General features: G+C 37.6%; 1 protein-coding gene across 1 annotated transcript; it reads left to right on the top strand.

The window, feature by feature from the left end:
- Positions 1 to 8,823: 8,823 nt before the first annotated feature.
- On the top strand, positions 8,824 to 10,467 carry fbxl14b (F-box and leucine-rich repeat protein 14b). Its single transcript, XM_063005443.1, has one exon. It carries the CDS (start codon positions 9,245 to 9,247, stop codon positions 10,445 to 10,447), a length of 1,203 nt encoding a protein of 400 aa, XP_062861513.1. The 5' UTR covers positions 8,824 to 9,244; the 3' UTR covers positions 10,448 to 10,467.
- The last annotated feature ends 6,791 nt before the right edge of the window (positions 10,468 to 17,258 follow it).

Here is a 17,258-nt window from a genome sequence, read left to right as displayed (position 1 = left end):
ACTAAATACTTTTTGACCCCACTGTACCTACTAAAAATATGCTTTGTCTAACACATACGTAGATGCACTGACAGTAGTCCATCTGTTAAACTGTACACTGTCACCAACTTCCTCCTGTAGCAATATATAAGCAACAGTGACTGTATACTCAAAAGTGCATATGTTAAGTGTTGCTCATAAAATAGCCAATGACTGAACATTCAAAGGCTCATTAACAATGCTTTAGGCTCTGCCATGCTGTGTAGAAATGTATTAGACAGTTATAACATGTACGGGGTTATGTAAATAAAATTAAAAAATTTAATTCTTTAATTATTAGTAGGCTACAAATTTGCAGTAGCCCTATTCTGAGGTTCTCAACTATGTGTGTCATATTAACAACACTTTTTCTAGTTTATTTAAAAATGCAGTTTGATTTAAGCTGGCAATATTTATTCTTGTTTTTCCAGTTATTGAGCTTTATAATTAAAATTTCAGTATCTAATCAATTATGCATTTTAATTATAACTATATAATAATAACAATATAATATAAGATTACCATCATAACACCACTAAGACAGCTTATACTGGACCTGTTAACTGGAGTCGTACAAAAATTCACCATTTTAATGATGTTGATAAAACCCAGAGCTGAATTCATCATTGTCAAATGAAAGATTACTACATATTCGTCCTAAAAATGCTACACATATCACAAGCTTTCTTTCTTTTTTGTACATGAGCTATGATATTTAAAAGAGATCAGCTTTCCCTGGTTTGCCACCCCGCAGTGAGCCCCTGTTGAGGAGCAACTCGAGCGGCCTGCTTTGAATAGCTGATCACAGTGGAGTAGTTGAAAAGACTGTTGTCTCTTGCTTGAAAACCCCATTCACCCTCCAGTGTGCCATGAAACACGCGGTAGAAGCTCTATCCAAACCACTGCTGCTTGTAAAAAAGCAGATCGCAGTCAAGTGTGTAGTAAGAAGAGAAAAATTTTGATGAAGAAATGTATGTGTGTGGGAGGGGGGTGGATGGGGGGACAGTAAAATAGCTAAAAAATCAATTCATGTGGTGTCAGCTTACAACAGCATGTTGACACATGCCTACTACGTCTCCAAGGAAACGGGTGCCCTGAGTGTAGTTATCAACGCAGTCGCATTGCACGCAATTATCCAATTATCTTCTAACCCTGAATCAGCACATCAAATCACATGTCTAGATTTTTTGCAAGGTCCTACAACACCTTTACATTTGCATGTAGAACTTGTCTTTCCTGTTCTCACTCTGTCGCTCTCCTTTATTCACACATTTCTTTGCTCCTATCATATTTGCATTTTTTTAGATTCTGCATATATCACACTTTTATCACATGTCCTCTGTAATTTTTACCATTTTAGTTTGCTTTTTGGAAAGCTCATAGCAGGACTGTAGTCTTTTTGTTCTAAAGGTGAAATTGTTTTCATTTACATTTTCAGATTATTTTAAGTTTTTATATTTTTTCATTTGATCATTTCAGTTATTTTAGCCTGGGAATAGATGCTGCTGGACTGATTTTCTAACCTTATGAAGAAATAAAAGGAATGCATGAACACATATTAGAGTCTGAGAAACTTGTAACTAAATGTAGGATTAGTAAAACAGATGTTGAACACATTTGAACATTTGAACATTCCTTTTTTTTAAATAAAACTAAATTAAAAAAAAAAATAAAACTACTTTGAGTAGCCTTTAAAATGTTTTTATTATTTTATTTTACATTTAATTAACAATAATATCCCTGGTCCAAAAAACATTAATTGCATTTATATATAGTTTTATAAGGACTGTTGTTTTATGTCTCTTTTTTATTAGTTGTACCATTTTTATAAGCCTTCTTTTCCACCACACACATACACAACACCCTTTATTTCTCGGAGCCTTGTAAGTTCTGCCTCTGGTTTAGTGAGTTTGGAAAGAGAAGCTCTGATTCGTGGTGTGTAGCTCTAGAGTCAGTGTCCCTGGAGAGGCCTCAATCACTGACATTTAACCCCCCAATACACTTGGGCTCCCGACGCCAGTACACCTTTAAGCCACAGAACAGAGTCAGAAGCAAAGCTGCCTGCCAGACTGGAGTGAGATTTTATACCTTTAGAAATGCTTAGATGATGCATAGATAAAAGTGTACCTATTTCATACATCAGCTAAAAATAACACTTATAATAAGTATTAGTGCTCATTTTGTAGGTGCTCAGGTGGCGCTACAGAGATCTGGGCTGTTTTACACAGTCATGATTAACGATGTATTTGGAAGGGGGGTTGATGGCCACCCTGTCCAGGGTAGTCCAGCCTTGTGCCCAGTGTTTCCTAGTGGAACCAGACCCACCATGACCATGACCAGGATAAAGCGATTAATGAAAATGAAACAATGACAAAATTAAATGAGCGTTTTTGTACGTAGTGTGCATTTTTCTTAGGATCATCAACAAAGCAAGACACTTTGTGGAGGCAGTCAGGGAGAGAGAAGGAGAATGAAAACGAGAAACACGGATGTTGAAGTTGTGCTGTCAGTTTTGCTGTATTGCATTTTTCCTGTAAACATGAATGTGTTTGTGCTGCTCTTCTCCCTGCCTTCCTATGCTTCTTCGACATACTCCAGTAGTTTCTGCAAACGCTCCCCTGTCATATCAGATAACAAATACCCGCTAAAGGGGGGTGAGGGGTGGGGAAGAGGCACAATGCTGGGGAAAAATGCCAATGGTGAAATAAAAATGTGTTACATAACCATCTTGAGAAAAATATTTAATTGATTTTAAATGTAAGGTTACAGTGTGTTGCCTTCAGTCTAAAAACAACATCTGATGAATCTCAATTTCCGCTGCAGATGAAGGGGTCAGAATTTGGTATAAATAGCATGAATTATGGACCTAATCTAACTAATCTCACCAGTTCAGGCTGGTGATGGTGTAATGTTATGAGGCACACGCACACCATTAGTATGATTAAAATCAGTTTCTTGTGGTAATTTAATTTTTCAAATAGTTGTGACAGCATACTTGAATCATCCTAATTTGATTGGCTGTATTCTGAATGTAAGAATAGGATTTCTGCCAATAATTAGTTAATTGGGTTAATTGTTAATTGGTTTTCTGCATTATTGCATTACTGTGCACAAAGCAAGATCTGTAATGACATGAAGAAAAGCTTGGTTTAAAAAAAACCCAGTAACCTGCACAGAGCCCTGACGAACAGCTTTGGAATGAACTAGAACATCAATTAAGGCTTTCTTGACCAACATCAGTGCCCAGCCATACAACTGCTCTTTTGACTGAATTGGGCTTAAATTCCCACAGACATACTTGTAAGAAGCTTTCTGGTGTTAGTTGCTGTTGTTACAGATCACGCAGAAGTCAATCTATTTAACCAGTCCAGGTTAGTGATGGTGTAATGTTATGAGGGACATGCATACTTATAATAATGATTAACATCTGTTCCTTGTAGTACATTGTAGACAGCATACCTAGATTATCTTAATTTAATTGGCTGTGTATGTGTTTGAGTATGAGTAAACTAAATAAGACTGCACCATGGTGTATTCTAACATGCATTACTAAAATTCTAGGTAGGAAAATGTGGTTACAATGTTGATGTACTTCATAGTGAACTTCACTGTGATTTAGGATATTGCCTTTATCAAGCAGCTTGATGCAGTACCATGCTTCATTTGCACCGTTAAAAAACTTTTAGGCAAAGATTTGACATTAGGCTCATTAGAAACTCTGCTTTCAACCAAATAGCAAGAAATAAACATGATGGATTATAGAACATAAAATTATTTTAAACACAATAAAATTTTATGTTTATCAGGGTAATTCTGCTGTTTACACTATAAAAAGAGATTAACTAATTATAACCCATTTCATTTAAAAAGATTTTTTCTAATATCAAACGCTGTCCATCTGACTATGGTTTAAGTTGTTTAATCAATTAAATGTAAGTAATTAAAGTAACTCAATAGTTTTATTAAAGCTACATGAGTTTAGGACTGCAGTTTGAGTAGCATTTACATGTATATGTGTGTTATTATAATGATTTCAAAAATCACAAACTCCAATCAGTCATAACATTTAAACCACTGACAGGTGAATTGAACAACACTATCAGGTTGGGATTTATCAGGCAGCAAGTGAACAGTCTTTGGAGTTAATGTGTAGGAAGCAGATAAAATGGGCTGGTCTAAAGATCTGAGCAACACTGAAAAGGGCCACACTGTGATGGCTAGACAACTTGGTCAGAAAATCTTCAAGAACAGGGTCATGGCCATAATTGGTACAAGAAGGAAAATGCTGGGAACAGGGTGCACTCCTGCTCACCATTATTGGCACCCAAGTTTAAGTACATAATGTGGAATATCTCCTGGAAAAAAATGAATCAAGTATAACAGCTTTTTTCTATAGAGAACTTGTGTTTGATACAAAAGAGCAAATGATAAACAACATTTAAAACTAAAAACAATGGGAGAGAAAAAATAGAAAAACCTAAAGCTTGCTGTGGCACTGGTATTGGCACCCTTTACAGTAAATCAGTATGGAAACACATTTTGACTCACCTGTGCTAAATCACAAATGAGAATCACCTGTGATAAATTGTCAGTGCCCATGTGACATTAATTCCCCAATGAATGATGACTTCAGTGTTTTAAAAAGCCACATGTTATTCCCTGTTCCTTTGTCACAATGGTGAAGACAAAGGAGCTGTCTGAGGACATCAGAAGTGCTATTATTAGCAAACACAAGACCTCCAAAGGGTAAAAGGCCATTTCCAAAGACCTTGGTATCCCTGTTTCAACAGTGTGCAATGTTATTAAGAAGTTTGCCAAGCATGGAACTGTCAAGAACCTCCCTGGATGTGGAGGGAAGAGGAAAATTGATGAGAGATGTCTTCGAAGGTTGGTGCGAATCGTGGAAAAAACACCATGTCAAACATCCAAAGACCTGAAGGCCAACCTGGAACAGTCTGGGGTCATGGTTTCAACAAGTACCAAACGGCGCACACTAAACCAAGCAGAGCCTTATGGGCGAAGGCCAAGAAAGAAACCATTGCTGAAGAAAAGACATAAAAAGGAACGACTCATCTTTACCAAAGATTACCTGGACAAACCACAATCCTTCTGGGAAAATGTTCTGTGGACCGATGAAACAAAAATAGAGCTTTTTGGCAATGCACACCAACAGTTTGTTTACAGATGGCGCAATGAACCATATAAGGAAAAGAACACCCTACCTACAGTTAAGCATGGTGGAGGATCCATAATGCTGTGGGGCTGTTTTGCTGCGTCTGGTACTGGGGGCCTCGACCGTATCACAGGAATCATGAAATCGGAGAATTACCAAGAGATTTTAGAGTGAAATGTCCTACCCAGTGTAAGAAAACTTGGTTTGAGTCAAAGATCATGGGTCCTCTAGCAAGACAAAGACCCAAAGCACACATCCAAAAGCACGCAGGAATGGTTGAAAAGGAAAAAATGGACTGTTTTAAAATGGCCTGATCTTAATCCCATTGAAAATCTGTGGGGTGAGCTGAAATCTTCCATTGGGAAAAAGAACCCTGCAAACATTCAAGAGCTCAAACTAACTGCAAAGGAAGAGTGGAAGAAAATCCAGCTAAGAAGTGCAAGAAGCTTATACATGGCTACAAGAAACGTTTGGAGGCTGTCATGACTGCCAAAGGGTGTGCAACCAAATATTGAGGGGTGCCTTCATTACTGCACATGCCGTTTTTTCTGTTTCTTCTTTGAAATGACAACATGTAAGCTGAAAAACAATGTTCTTTGTTATATTACTTTGGACCTCCAATTAAAAAATCCTGATAATATAAATTTGGTACATTTCCATTATTTTCTGAAGATATTGTACAAGTTATGCAAAAAATGAAGGGGTGCCAATAATGGTGAGCAGGACTGTATGCCAACGGTTCATTTATACGTGTGGGAAGTTAAGGCTAGCCCAAGTGGTCCGATCCCACAGAACAGCTACTTAGCTTTAAAAGAATGTTGTCAGAACATACAGTTCATTACAGCTTGCTGTGTAGCTGCAAACTGGTCAAAGTGCCCACGTTGACCCCTGTTCACTGCAGAATGCACATACAAGGGTCATGTAAAAATCAAAACTGGACCATTGAACAAGGTGGCTTTGTCTGTTAAAAAGGTTCTCTTTTATATCACCTGAGGAAAAAATTGCACCAGAATGCACTATGGAAAGAAGGCAAGTTGGCAATGTGCTGCTCTGTGCAACCTATCACCTACCTAAACAAAGCCATTTGTTAATACCCTTGCCATGAAGGGGTGTACTTAGTCTGCAGCTGTGATATCTTTCAGCAGGAAAATGTGCCGTGCCACACACCAAAACATGTTCAGCAATGGTTTAAGAATAGTTCACAGTGTTAAACTGGCATCCAAATTCCTCATATCAGAAACATGGAGGCCCCCACTTGCATCTTACATCTTGGTGCTAGATACCACCGGACACCATAGGAGGTCTTGTAAAGTCCATGATTCAATAAATTTGAGCTATTTTAGTGGCATTGGGGTGGTTTATTGTTATGGCTGATCAGTTAATATCAGTTGTATACATTCAAACTATGTGAACAAATATATTAGGACACTCCTTTCTAATTTATAATGAATGTGTGTCAGCCACACACATTAGCAGGTTTAATAAAGTAATTATATAAAGTAAATTGTATGCTTCCAGCTTTTTAACAGGAAAGTTTAGGGAAGGCCCTTTCCTGTATTAGAATGACTCTCTGTGCCCCTGTGCACAAAGCAGGGCCTGTTATGACATGAAGAAAAGTTTGGTTTAAAGAGACCTGAGCTCCGCCCCACTGAACAGCCAAGAGTAAACTGGAACATCAATTGAAGCTTTCTGACCAACATTAGTTACAACTGCAATACATTATATAATGAATATATAATGATCATATATAAGGATCATGACATATATATACACTGATCAGCCATTACATTAAAACCACCTCCTTGCTTCTACACTCACTGTCCATTTTATCAGCTCCACTTACCATATAAAAGCACTTTCTATAATTACTGACTGTAGTCCATCTATTTCTCTACATACCTATTTAGCCTGCTTTCATCCTGTTCTTCAATGATCAGGACCCCCACAGGGCCACCACAGAGCAGGTATTATTTAGGTGGTGGATAATTCTCAGCACTGCAGTGACACTGACATGGTGGTGTAAGTTAGTGTGTGTTGTGCTGGTATGAGTGGTCCACCTTGCAGATGTAAAGTCAGAGACGATCGCTCATCTATTGCTGATGTTTGAGTTGGTCATCTTCTAAACCTTCATCAGTGGTCACAGGACGCTGCCCACGGGGCTCTGTTGGATGGATATTTTTGGTTGGTGGACTATTCTCAGTCCAGCAGTGTCAGTGAGGTGTTTAAAAACTCCATCAGCACTGCTGTGTCTTATCCACTCATACCAGCACAACACACACTAACACACCACCACCATGTCAGTGTCACTGCAGTGCTGAGAATGATTCACCACCCAAATAACATCTGCTCTGTGGTGGTCCTGACCATTAAAGAACAGCATGAAAGGGGGCTAAAAAGCATGCAGAGAAACAGATGGACTACAGTCAGTAGTTGAACAACTACAAAGTGCTTCTATATGGTAAGTGGACAGTGTGTGTAGAAACAAGGAGGTGTTTTTAATGTTATGGTTGATCGGTGTGTGTGTGTGTATATATATATACAGTATATATACAGTATATATATATATATATATATATATATATATATATATATATATATATATATATATATATATATATATTAGTTATAAAGTGGTTGATGAGTATGTATATTAATAAAACAAAATTGAAATAACAAAAAAGTACTGACATATAAGAAAATGTAGCCTTTGGTCGTGATGTTAACGTTAAAACAGCTACAGTCATTTAAATAATCATATGATTGTACACTCCTAAATATCCTTAAAACTTGTTTACTAGGTTTGGAGTGCTATATAAAAGATTCTCCTTATTCATATAAGTTTTGGTCATAGCAACTTATACTCAAGTAGGACTTAAGTACTCAGAAAGATAGTAAAACCAGTGTGCGTGTGTGTGTGTGTGTGTGTGTGTGTGTGTGTGTGTGTGTGTGTGTGTGTGTGAATGGGGGAGGGGATGGATAAAACACAATAGAATGAACCTTAGCGCCAATTACACTTTGATGTTATAGTTCAAAAACTTTTATATGAAAAGCCCGACACAAAAACATATGTTTTTAACTATCATGACTACAGAGAGATATTTTATTAGTTTTATGTTACAGTTGCCTGAAGTATGTTATATTTCAATTTTATGTATAACACAAAACTTGGATTTATTTGTGTTGATGATAAAAAGATGAGTGTTGGCTGATAAAAGACGCACCGGATAAGAGTAAGTGCAGATGAGAGCTAGCAGTGGAAGGGTTAAGGTAAAGTGAACTGAATTGTAAGAAGTTGGTTTCCAGGGGAACTATTCTTACTGTTCCAGCTGAGTTGGAACAAACCATTTTCGTCACAGAAAGGGGAAAACAAAAACACAGAAAAAAGCATTTATGCGAGTTTGGCTTTTGTAACACAAAATATGAACAAAAACAACGAATCGCATTATAAGTACAACAGATCTTTAAAACAATATATTTATATTTCAGATGCGAAATGTAAAGCTTTGTTTTAAACGCTCGCCTCCCCCGCGGCACCGCAGTGCAGGCGGCCCTGCCAAGTCAGTTTGAAAAGATCAGACAAAGGCAGCAGGAAGCCCCTCGGCTTGGCAATGTATGCGAACCGAGCGCAAATGCGAAACGAAAGTCCTGTCCTTTTTTCGGATAGCGGTCTGAACCGGCGATTATATCGCTTATAATTTTTTCTCTCTCAGTTTCGGTTTGCGGCAGTTTTGAAGATCTTTGGAAAATGTACGACCGCCTGGATCCTCGCGTAGAGCGAAGTCGGTTATCTGAACACATAATGGGCAGCAACGCTGTGTGAGCGCCAGCGTTTCCCCTCCGTTTACTGCCGGTTTGTGTTGGACTAAGCTTTTTCGCCTTTTTGCTTAAACCCTCTGGAGCAAATCTCAACGGATACGCTGGTTTGGGAGTTTATTTATTGAGTTAAATGTGGACGAGACCAACAAGCAGAGGTTTTGAGGACTAAAGTTACTGGCAAAAGAAACACGTCGGTGGGTTTACCGAGGTATACTATATTTTTACCTTTACATTAAGATGGAGACACACGTCTCATGTCTCTTTCCAGAGATTTTAGCCATGATTTTCAGTTACTTAGACGTGAGGGACAAAGGCCGGGTAGCCCAAGTGTGCACAGCGTGGAGGGACGCGTCCTACCACAAGTCCGTGTGGAGGGGGGTGGAAGCCAAGCTGCATCTGAGAAGGGCCAACCCTTCACTATTCCCCAGCCTCCAGGCCAGGGGCATCCGACGGGTACAGATCCTAAGCCTAAGGCGCAGCTTAAGCTACGTGATCCAGGGCATGCCCAACATCGAGAGCCTAAACCTGAGTGGCTGCTACAACCTGACGGACAACGGCCTGGGGCATGCTTTCGTCCAGGAGATCTCCTCCTTGCGTGTGCTCAACCTGAGCCTGTGCAAGCAGATCACGGACTCAAGCCTGGGCAGGATAGCTCAGTACTTAAAGAACTTGGAGGTGCTTGAGCTTGGCGGCTGTAGCAACATTACCAACACAGGCTTGCTGCTTATTGCCTGGGGTCTGCACCGACTCAAGAGTCTCAACCTGCGCAGCTGCCGACATGTGTCCGATGTGGGCATAGGTCACCTGGCTGGCATGACCCGGAGCGCAGCGGAAGGCTGCCTCAGCCTAGAGTACCTCACTCTACAGGACTGTCAGAAGCTTACAGACTTGTCCCTGAAGCATATTTCAAAGGGCCTGGCCAGGCTCAAAATCCTTAACTTAAGCTTCTGCGGTGGCATCTCGGACGCCGGCATGATCCATCTGTCCCATATGACCAGCCTCTGGAGTCTAAATCTTCGCTCATGTGACAACATTAGTGACACTGGCATCATGCACCTTGCCATGGGGACGCTGCGGCTTTCCGGGCTGGACGTCTCGTTCTGCGACAAAATTGGAGACCAAAGCCTGGCTTATGTGGCCCAGGGTCTTTATCAGCTCAAGTCACTTTCACTGTGTTCATGCCACATAAGTGACGACGGCATCAACCGAATGGTGCGCCAGATGCACGAACTACGGACTCTTAACATTGGTCAATGTGTGCGGATTACAGACAAAGGCCTTGAGCTTATAGCAGACCATCTGACTCAGCTGACAGGAATTGATTTGTATGGATGTACAAAAATCACTAAGAGGGGACTGGAGAGGATAACACAGCTCCCTTGCCTTAAAGTTTTAAACCTGGGTCTTTGGCAGATGACTGAGAGTGAAAAAGTGCGGTAAAACTTGGTGAGATGTTCTGAATTGGGGGGAGGGGCATGTGGGCGGGGAATTTACATTATTTAAAAAAATGAGAAATTCCGTTTGCTCACTGTCATTGTTGGATTTTTATAAAACACATAAACTGAGACTTGTTTGGGGAATTAAAACACATGAACAGTATTTTAGAAGTGTGCGCAACACTTTTGTTAATACCTAACATTGCAATATTAAAGCTGCAGTATGTAACATATTAAAACATGTTTTTCCCCTACTGCATCTCAACTGCCTAAAATGTTCATTTAGATACCAAACGTGTGGTCAGATTTAGGGCAAATATTTTTGTACTCGTAGGTCAATCATCACATACTAATGTCACTTTAATAACTATTTCAATACAACTTAAACGTGTATTTACTTAAATTGATTGGTTGAAGTCAGTTGTCCCAGAATGCAAGTTACTTGCAATAGCCTAAATCTACCAAATAGATCTCCAAATACCATCATTGCCAAAAGTTCATGTACTGCAGCTGTAAACATCTTTTAAACTCACTCAAAACATTTTGGCTACCTCGTTTATGTATGTTAAAGCTGCAGTATAGTAGCTGGGGTTTTTTTTGTTTTTAGTTAAAAATAAAAGCTGGTTGCTATAGACCGCCTATTAAATAAATTAATAATATATCCGGCAGGGTCGAATTTGAAGGAGTTGTTTTAATATTACAGCTTGATGCACAAAACATGGGCACTAACTTATACTGTGATCAGTATAGTAGACTTGCCATTTGACAACCATCAGAATAGTCTGTGTAGCACAATCGATGTTAAAATGTTTACTGTTAAAGTTACATACTGCAACTTTAATCTGTATTCTGAGAATGGAGCTAAATTGTGCCTATGAAACATCTCCCTCCCCCATCTCATTTTCGCTTAAGAAAAGCAAAAAAGAGATTAACTACCTTTTGGTAATTTCGCCTAAAATGGCCAACAAAAGACTGAACCGGCGCAGTGTCGAAGCACAGATCAGATCAGCTCAGCTCGGACTGAATTGAGTTTATGCAAAGACGGATAAATACTGGTTTGTATACAAAGAGCTTTTCTATTTTTTAATTCGGTTTAGTTTGAATTTTAGCTTAATTTGAAGCCATTGATTCAAGCTTTGAATAAGAGGTCCACTCTGCTAACGTATTCATGCTTATGTAAGCAGATATTGTTTAATTAACGGCTGTTATTCAGAGCATTGTACTTCAAATTGAAGTGAATATTGCCCAGAAAATGTTTCTTACCCATCAGTAGCCAATACAGTTCATTACGGTTTTATTTTGCTTACTCCTAGTCTAGAGGTTACACCAAAATAATATCATATTGATCATGTTTGTCCTTTTTAAACAAATTAATGTTTAAATTTACACAGAAGGACATTAAACGAATGAATCGTGAATCTCGGGTAAAAAGTAAAGACTATTAAATATGATTTATTGACCTGTACTAAGTCCTGCTGAAAAGCTGTGTTTAAATGTACTGTATGTATTTGTAAAAAAAAGAAATCTTAAATTGTTTTATATTCTTACAGCAAACATTAAAGTTGATATTTATATAAGTAGAAACTATCCTTGGCATTTGTATCTGAACCAAAGTAAAAAAAAAGCGTGAGACTTCATGTTTATGCGTTTTTAGCAGTACGACTCAACGATTTAACACAACACAGCCGGTATTATGCGAGGACTTTAGCTTCTAGACGTGAACTCGGGTTTCCACAATATTATGAGGTTTATACGGCTTATAACCATGTATTAAAAACACCCGAGACGTCACGGAAAACAGTACAATTAGGTTAATTTTTCTGACATTTTATCGGGTGGTCCGATGTTGTTTACAAGGCGCAAACAAAATGGATGCTTCTCTTTGATTAGCTTGTGTGCTAGTTAGAAGGCTTTAGTAATTAATGCCAGAGATGTTCATTATGATAACGCAGCCCTGAACCTGACACATACTGATTATAAAGAAAATATGGATGCGATCGTTATTTCAATGATTGTTCTGGCGTTACTATAAGTTTTTTGGCTGCGTTTTGCACTTTTGAATCTGACGCGTTATAATAGTTAAATTGGTAAAGTCGCTATTGTTTGCAGTTAAACAGCTACACTGTCACGTATATAGTATCTGACACAGATTGAAAGATGGGTTTTTAACCCCACATGAGTCTTTTTCCTGCTTCAACCCTCTTAAAAAGGCGGCAGCAGCAGCCCCCCTTCTCCCCTCACACACGGACACTTTTAAACATTCCTCACCGCTATTCAAATCTCTTCAGCTTTTCTTTTGCTTTTCCCCTTCCTCCATCACTGAGCATGAATGGCCTGCAAACCTCTTGACCAGTAAGCTAGAGAAAATGCACATCCTAAACGCACACCATGATCACTCTTTTAAATACTTTTTAATGTACAGAGTTTATGGTTGCCAGCCAGTTCATGTTGGATTTATAGTTTGTTTGTTTGTTTTATTGTTTAACGCCATGTTAACACACTGGTTACATTCATGGCAGGAACATTGAAGTTATTTATTTATTTATTAATATTTCCAAGTCATAGTTTCACTTTCTTGTTTCATTTATGTTTTATTTATGGATTTATAGTAACATTTCAGATATTTAGTGATGTACCAAGTAACTTGTAGGTTATTATGCATGCTTTAAAACGTTTTTAAGGTTTTTTTTTAAGGGCTGCAACAAACTGGTGTTTTGCCACCCTGTGCCTAGACCTGTGATGATTTTAAACTTTGTTTGGCAACTGTCATACAACTAACTGTGATTAACAATTAAATTATTCTCTTTTTTTTGTTAAAAAATATGTCACTTTAATATAATTATACATAACAGTAGTGTTAAAAATTACATTGACTTAATATATAAGCTTTTAAAACATTACATTGATCGAATCAAAATTGAATCAGTTATTCTGACAGTTTATTACAATCATCTCATTAAAATCCTAACAAGCCCAAATAATTGTGATAAAAGAATTTAAAAGAAATAAAAGAAACAGTTTGGTTTCAGATCCATTGCAACTTTGCATGATAAATGTTGTCAAAATGATAATAGTTGACAAAATGTTGCTTGTGTAGATCATATGGCAAAACATATTGTAATTCCTGTTTTTTAGAGCCCCAACATCACTCTTTTAATGTGTTTCTTTTGTTGTTGTTGTTGTTTAAAAGAAACATAAGTTGTGGCCCCAGTAATATAATTATCCAGGATGTGCAAAAACAAATGTGGTGATGAAATATTTCATTGAATTTACACAAAATGAGAAATTAGAGAAAAAGAAGTAAAACAGGAAGAAACAATTGGTACAAAACAGTGATAATTTCTTATAAAAGTGGAGTTATAAAAACAGTGGTACTCTAAAAAGTCTAACATGATACTAATATATTGCAAAATCAATATCATATTGTTTCCACTTGTTTGTAGGTCATTTCTTATTACCTTTATTTTACCTGAGTTAGGCACACTGGTGAAACTTAAAAAGCTTTGAAGTTACCTCTGGGCAAAATATTACGCTAAGATCTTTTATTCCCTGCAAAATATAGGCCATAAAAGACCACCATTAGGGAGCAGGATCTTTCAAACAAAAGAGTCAGCGCATTCGCAACAACCTGTAAGGGCTTTTCTTTTACAGCACTGGCACTTCAAGGTGTTGCAGGCTTACAGCACAAGGCTTTGAAGTTTTAAAAGGGGTGCAGCTCCACTCTCATGAGCCACAATTGACTATGCTGACAACAGCAGTTAAAAAATTGGGTTTAAATTTGACAGCGTTGCCTGTAGAGCGTAAAAGTCACATTGTGACTTTCTGGTGGCAGAAGAGAGAAAAGGTGCCTATGCGTAGTACCAGCCAGAGATCCTTGGAAAAGAGTTAGGAATCTGTGAGTCATCGTTTGACTTTGGTTTGTGAAAAGTGAGTGTGCAGTGCAAAAGTCCTGTCTGACTTCAGCAGATGGGCATACTGGCTTAGCAAACGGCACAGTACACGTAAGGAAACGTATCCACATCCGTGTTTAGCTTTACTTTTAAAATTAGTTTGTGTGCAAGATCTAAGGATGTAATAATTAGTACACAACTACAAAGAACAGTTCTAGCTATTAAATACCTAATACCCTATTTTAATAATGTATTTTACTGTAGTTAATAAACATTATACTTATTCTTATGTGATACAATTACTCAAGGCCTAAAATGAAATTCTAACACAATTGTCAATCATAAAATATTGTTTACAATAACGTCATACTAGGGCTTTTTAAAATTCTTCTAAAACATTTATTGCACTGTCAAAATATGTGTTATTTTTCCTCTTTAAATTCTTAGTGGTATAGGATATGTAATCTAAAAATCGTCATACATTCTTGGATAAGGGTGCTCATATAATTACTGTGGAAGGCAACGTATGTTGTGTGCATTTGCTTTACTTCACAAACTGGTATTGAGGATACTTTAATAACTTTATTATTAACTTTTTTCAGATTTTCAACACAATCTGGTGTACTTCTTTGTGTGTAAACACAGACAACAGCCAGCTAGTAACCAACTATAAAAAAGATATTAATTAATAAGGCATAAAGTTACAAACTTTGTACTGCATTAAACCTAATAATTATTAATAAATGACATTATTTAGGAACTTGATTTGCTGTACAGTTAAGGCAACAATAGAAAAACATGTCATGCTGTACTCATAACTCATTTTCATGTTTTACCACCGTCTTATTTTGGTCAGGGCTACCCCGGAATCACTGGGCACAATGCAGTAACACACCCTGGACAGAACACCAGTTTATCCATTGGCCAATATCACTGCTGTGGAATCAAACTCTGAATCCCAGCAGTAGTCGGCAAGCGCAATTAACTGCTGCGCCACCTGAGCGGCTACTACAAACTTAATCTTTAAAGTTGAAAAAGAATCAACAAATTTTAATCACAAGCATTTACGTATTAACTCTCTTTAGGTGTGATAAACTAAATGCCAAGGTATTTTAAAACATATAAGAAAAAGTATTTCAAGCTTTCAACTCTTTGCCTTATCTGTGGGTATGTGTGTGTGTGTGTGTGTGAGTTTGCGGCTGCCGAATAGGCTGGTTGCTGGCTGCTAGATGCCAAGTTTCCTCTGAGAGGGTGGAACAGAGGTTGACTGCTGTCATCTGACCCTGCAGGATCTGTGAGGGTTTGGGGCTAGAGCCAGGGTGCCCAAGCTGTCACTCATGCACCCTTTTCGGCACACAAACAAACAAAAAAAGAGAGAGTGAGCCAAGCAGTCAAAATACCTTGCAGCATAAATGAGCTCTCATACGAATGTTCACGCTCTTAACTTGAAAGCTTAAGAAAGCATCATTGTTGCATTTTCTTTTGCATTATACACAACCATCTTCGTCTTATCAGTTTATATGAGAATGATTAAACATCCTTCTTGTACCTCAAGTCAAAAAATTTTTTGATTTTCCTTTTCTGTGTTTCTCTGACAGTGCAAAGGCATCATTGCATCAGTTTGCCCTATTGTGCTGATTGGATTAAGTGGAAGGTACACATGTTCTGTGCTGTATCCACTTTCATATGTATTGTAACACAGCACTGTTTTAGCTCACAGGAGATCTGTGCATTAAAGAAATTAAAGAAACCTCACAAGATAATGCTCATTTAGAGACAAAAGGACAACCTGTAATTGGAAGCTTGTTAGATTTTTTTTAACTAGTCGTTTCTAGCTTAACCTGAAATGGTCATGCTGACCATCTCAGTGGACAGAGTAGATGAAAAGGTAAAACTGTTGCTTTAGAAGTGTCTTTATAATTTCAGACTGGGATTTAAAAAGAAAAATTGTCACTGATCATAATGTTGCTATCAGTTTTAAGTTACATTAACGTCATGCCATAAAAACATGTCAACTAATTACATTCAGCTTCCATTTTAATACCAAGCTCTTAGATTTCAATGAACTAGCAGTAAACAAAATAAGTCATGTTAATACACCAACAGCATAAAGAACAAACCACCGGGTCTTTATAAATTTAAATGCCCTAAAATAGCTTTATAGTGTTATAAGGGCAGTGAGGTAATTAGAATTTAGCCTTTCTAAGCCTTGTTGTATCTGCATGTTTTAATTAAAAAATGAAGCATATGCACATGTTTAGTAAGTAGATTTACTAAACTATTTACCACTGGTTTTTGGCTTTTACAAAATGTGCCTCCTACTCTGTAGCATGTGTCGGAACATGACAAGCGCAGTATTTAAAAATGATAAGAGAGATATGTAGCTCTTATTTAATTCCTAAACAGCAACAGCTGTGATCAGATCACTAATTAAAAATCTAATAGTCAACTCAATCAACTGGTTGGCTTTTTAGATCAAATAAATGAGCAGAATGATAAAAACAGCTAATACTTAATTTAAGTCTGTGAAAAGGAGTTTTGCTTTTCAGACACCTGTTTGACAGATGTCAGTTGTGGTCAGTGTAGTAAGAAAATTCTAGTCTAAAAAGACTACTCAAGGCATTTTTTGCTGATTTGTGTAGCAGGCAATGTACAGTAGATAAAAACAAGGATTTCTGAATGAATGCTAATATCATGTTTTAGCATGTATTATACATACATAAACAGAATTCTCAACAGGAACTTAAAAAAATGGCTATATTTAAATATAATGGCTCATTTTAGACTGTATCCCAAACCACATACTAAATAGAATGGGATTATTAAGTGCGGTATCAGTATTTGCATTACATTAAAACAGCTCAGCTGCATAAATGAAAATGTGCTATTTGCTGGCTTAAAAATAAAATAATAGTAATCTAGTGA

The sequence above is a fragment of the Trichomycterus rosablanca genome, chromosome 1, assembly GCF_030014385.1.
Source record: "Trichomycterus rosablanca isolate fTriRos1 chromosome 1, fTriRos1.hap1, whole genome shotgun sequence".
In the NCBI taxonomy this organism is placed as follows: Eukaryota; Metazoa; Chordata; class Actinopteri; order Siluriformes; family Trichomycteridae; genus Trichomycterus; species Trichomycterus rosablanca.
The sequence above is the reverse complement of the archived record's forward strand: the minus strand, read 5'-3'. Positions and strand labels throughout refer to the sequence as shown.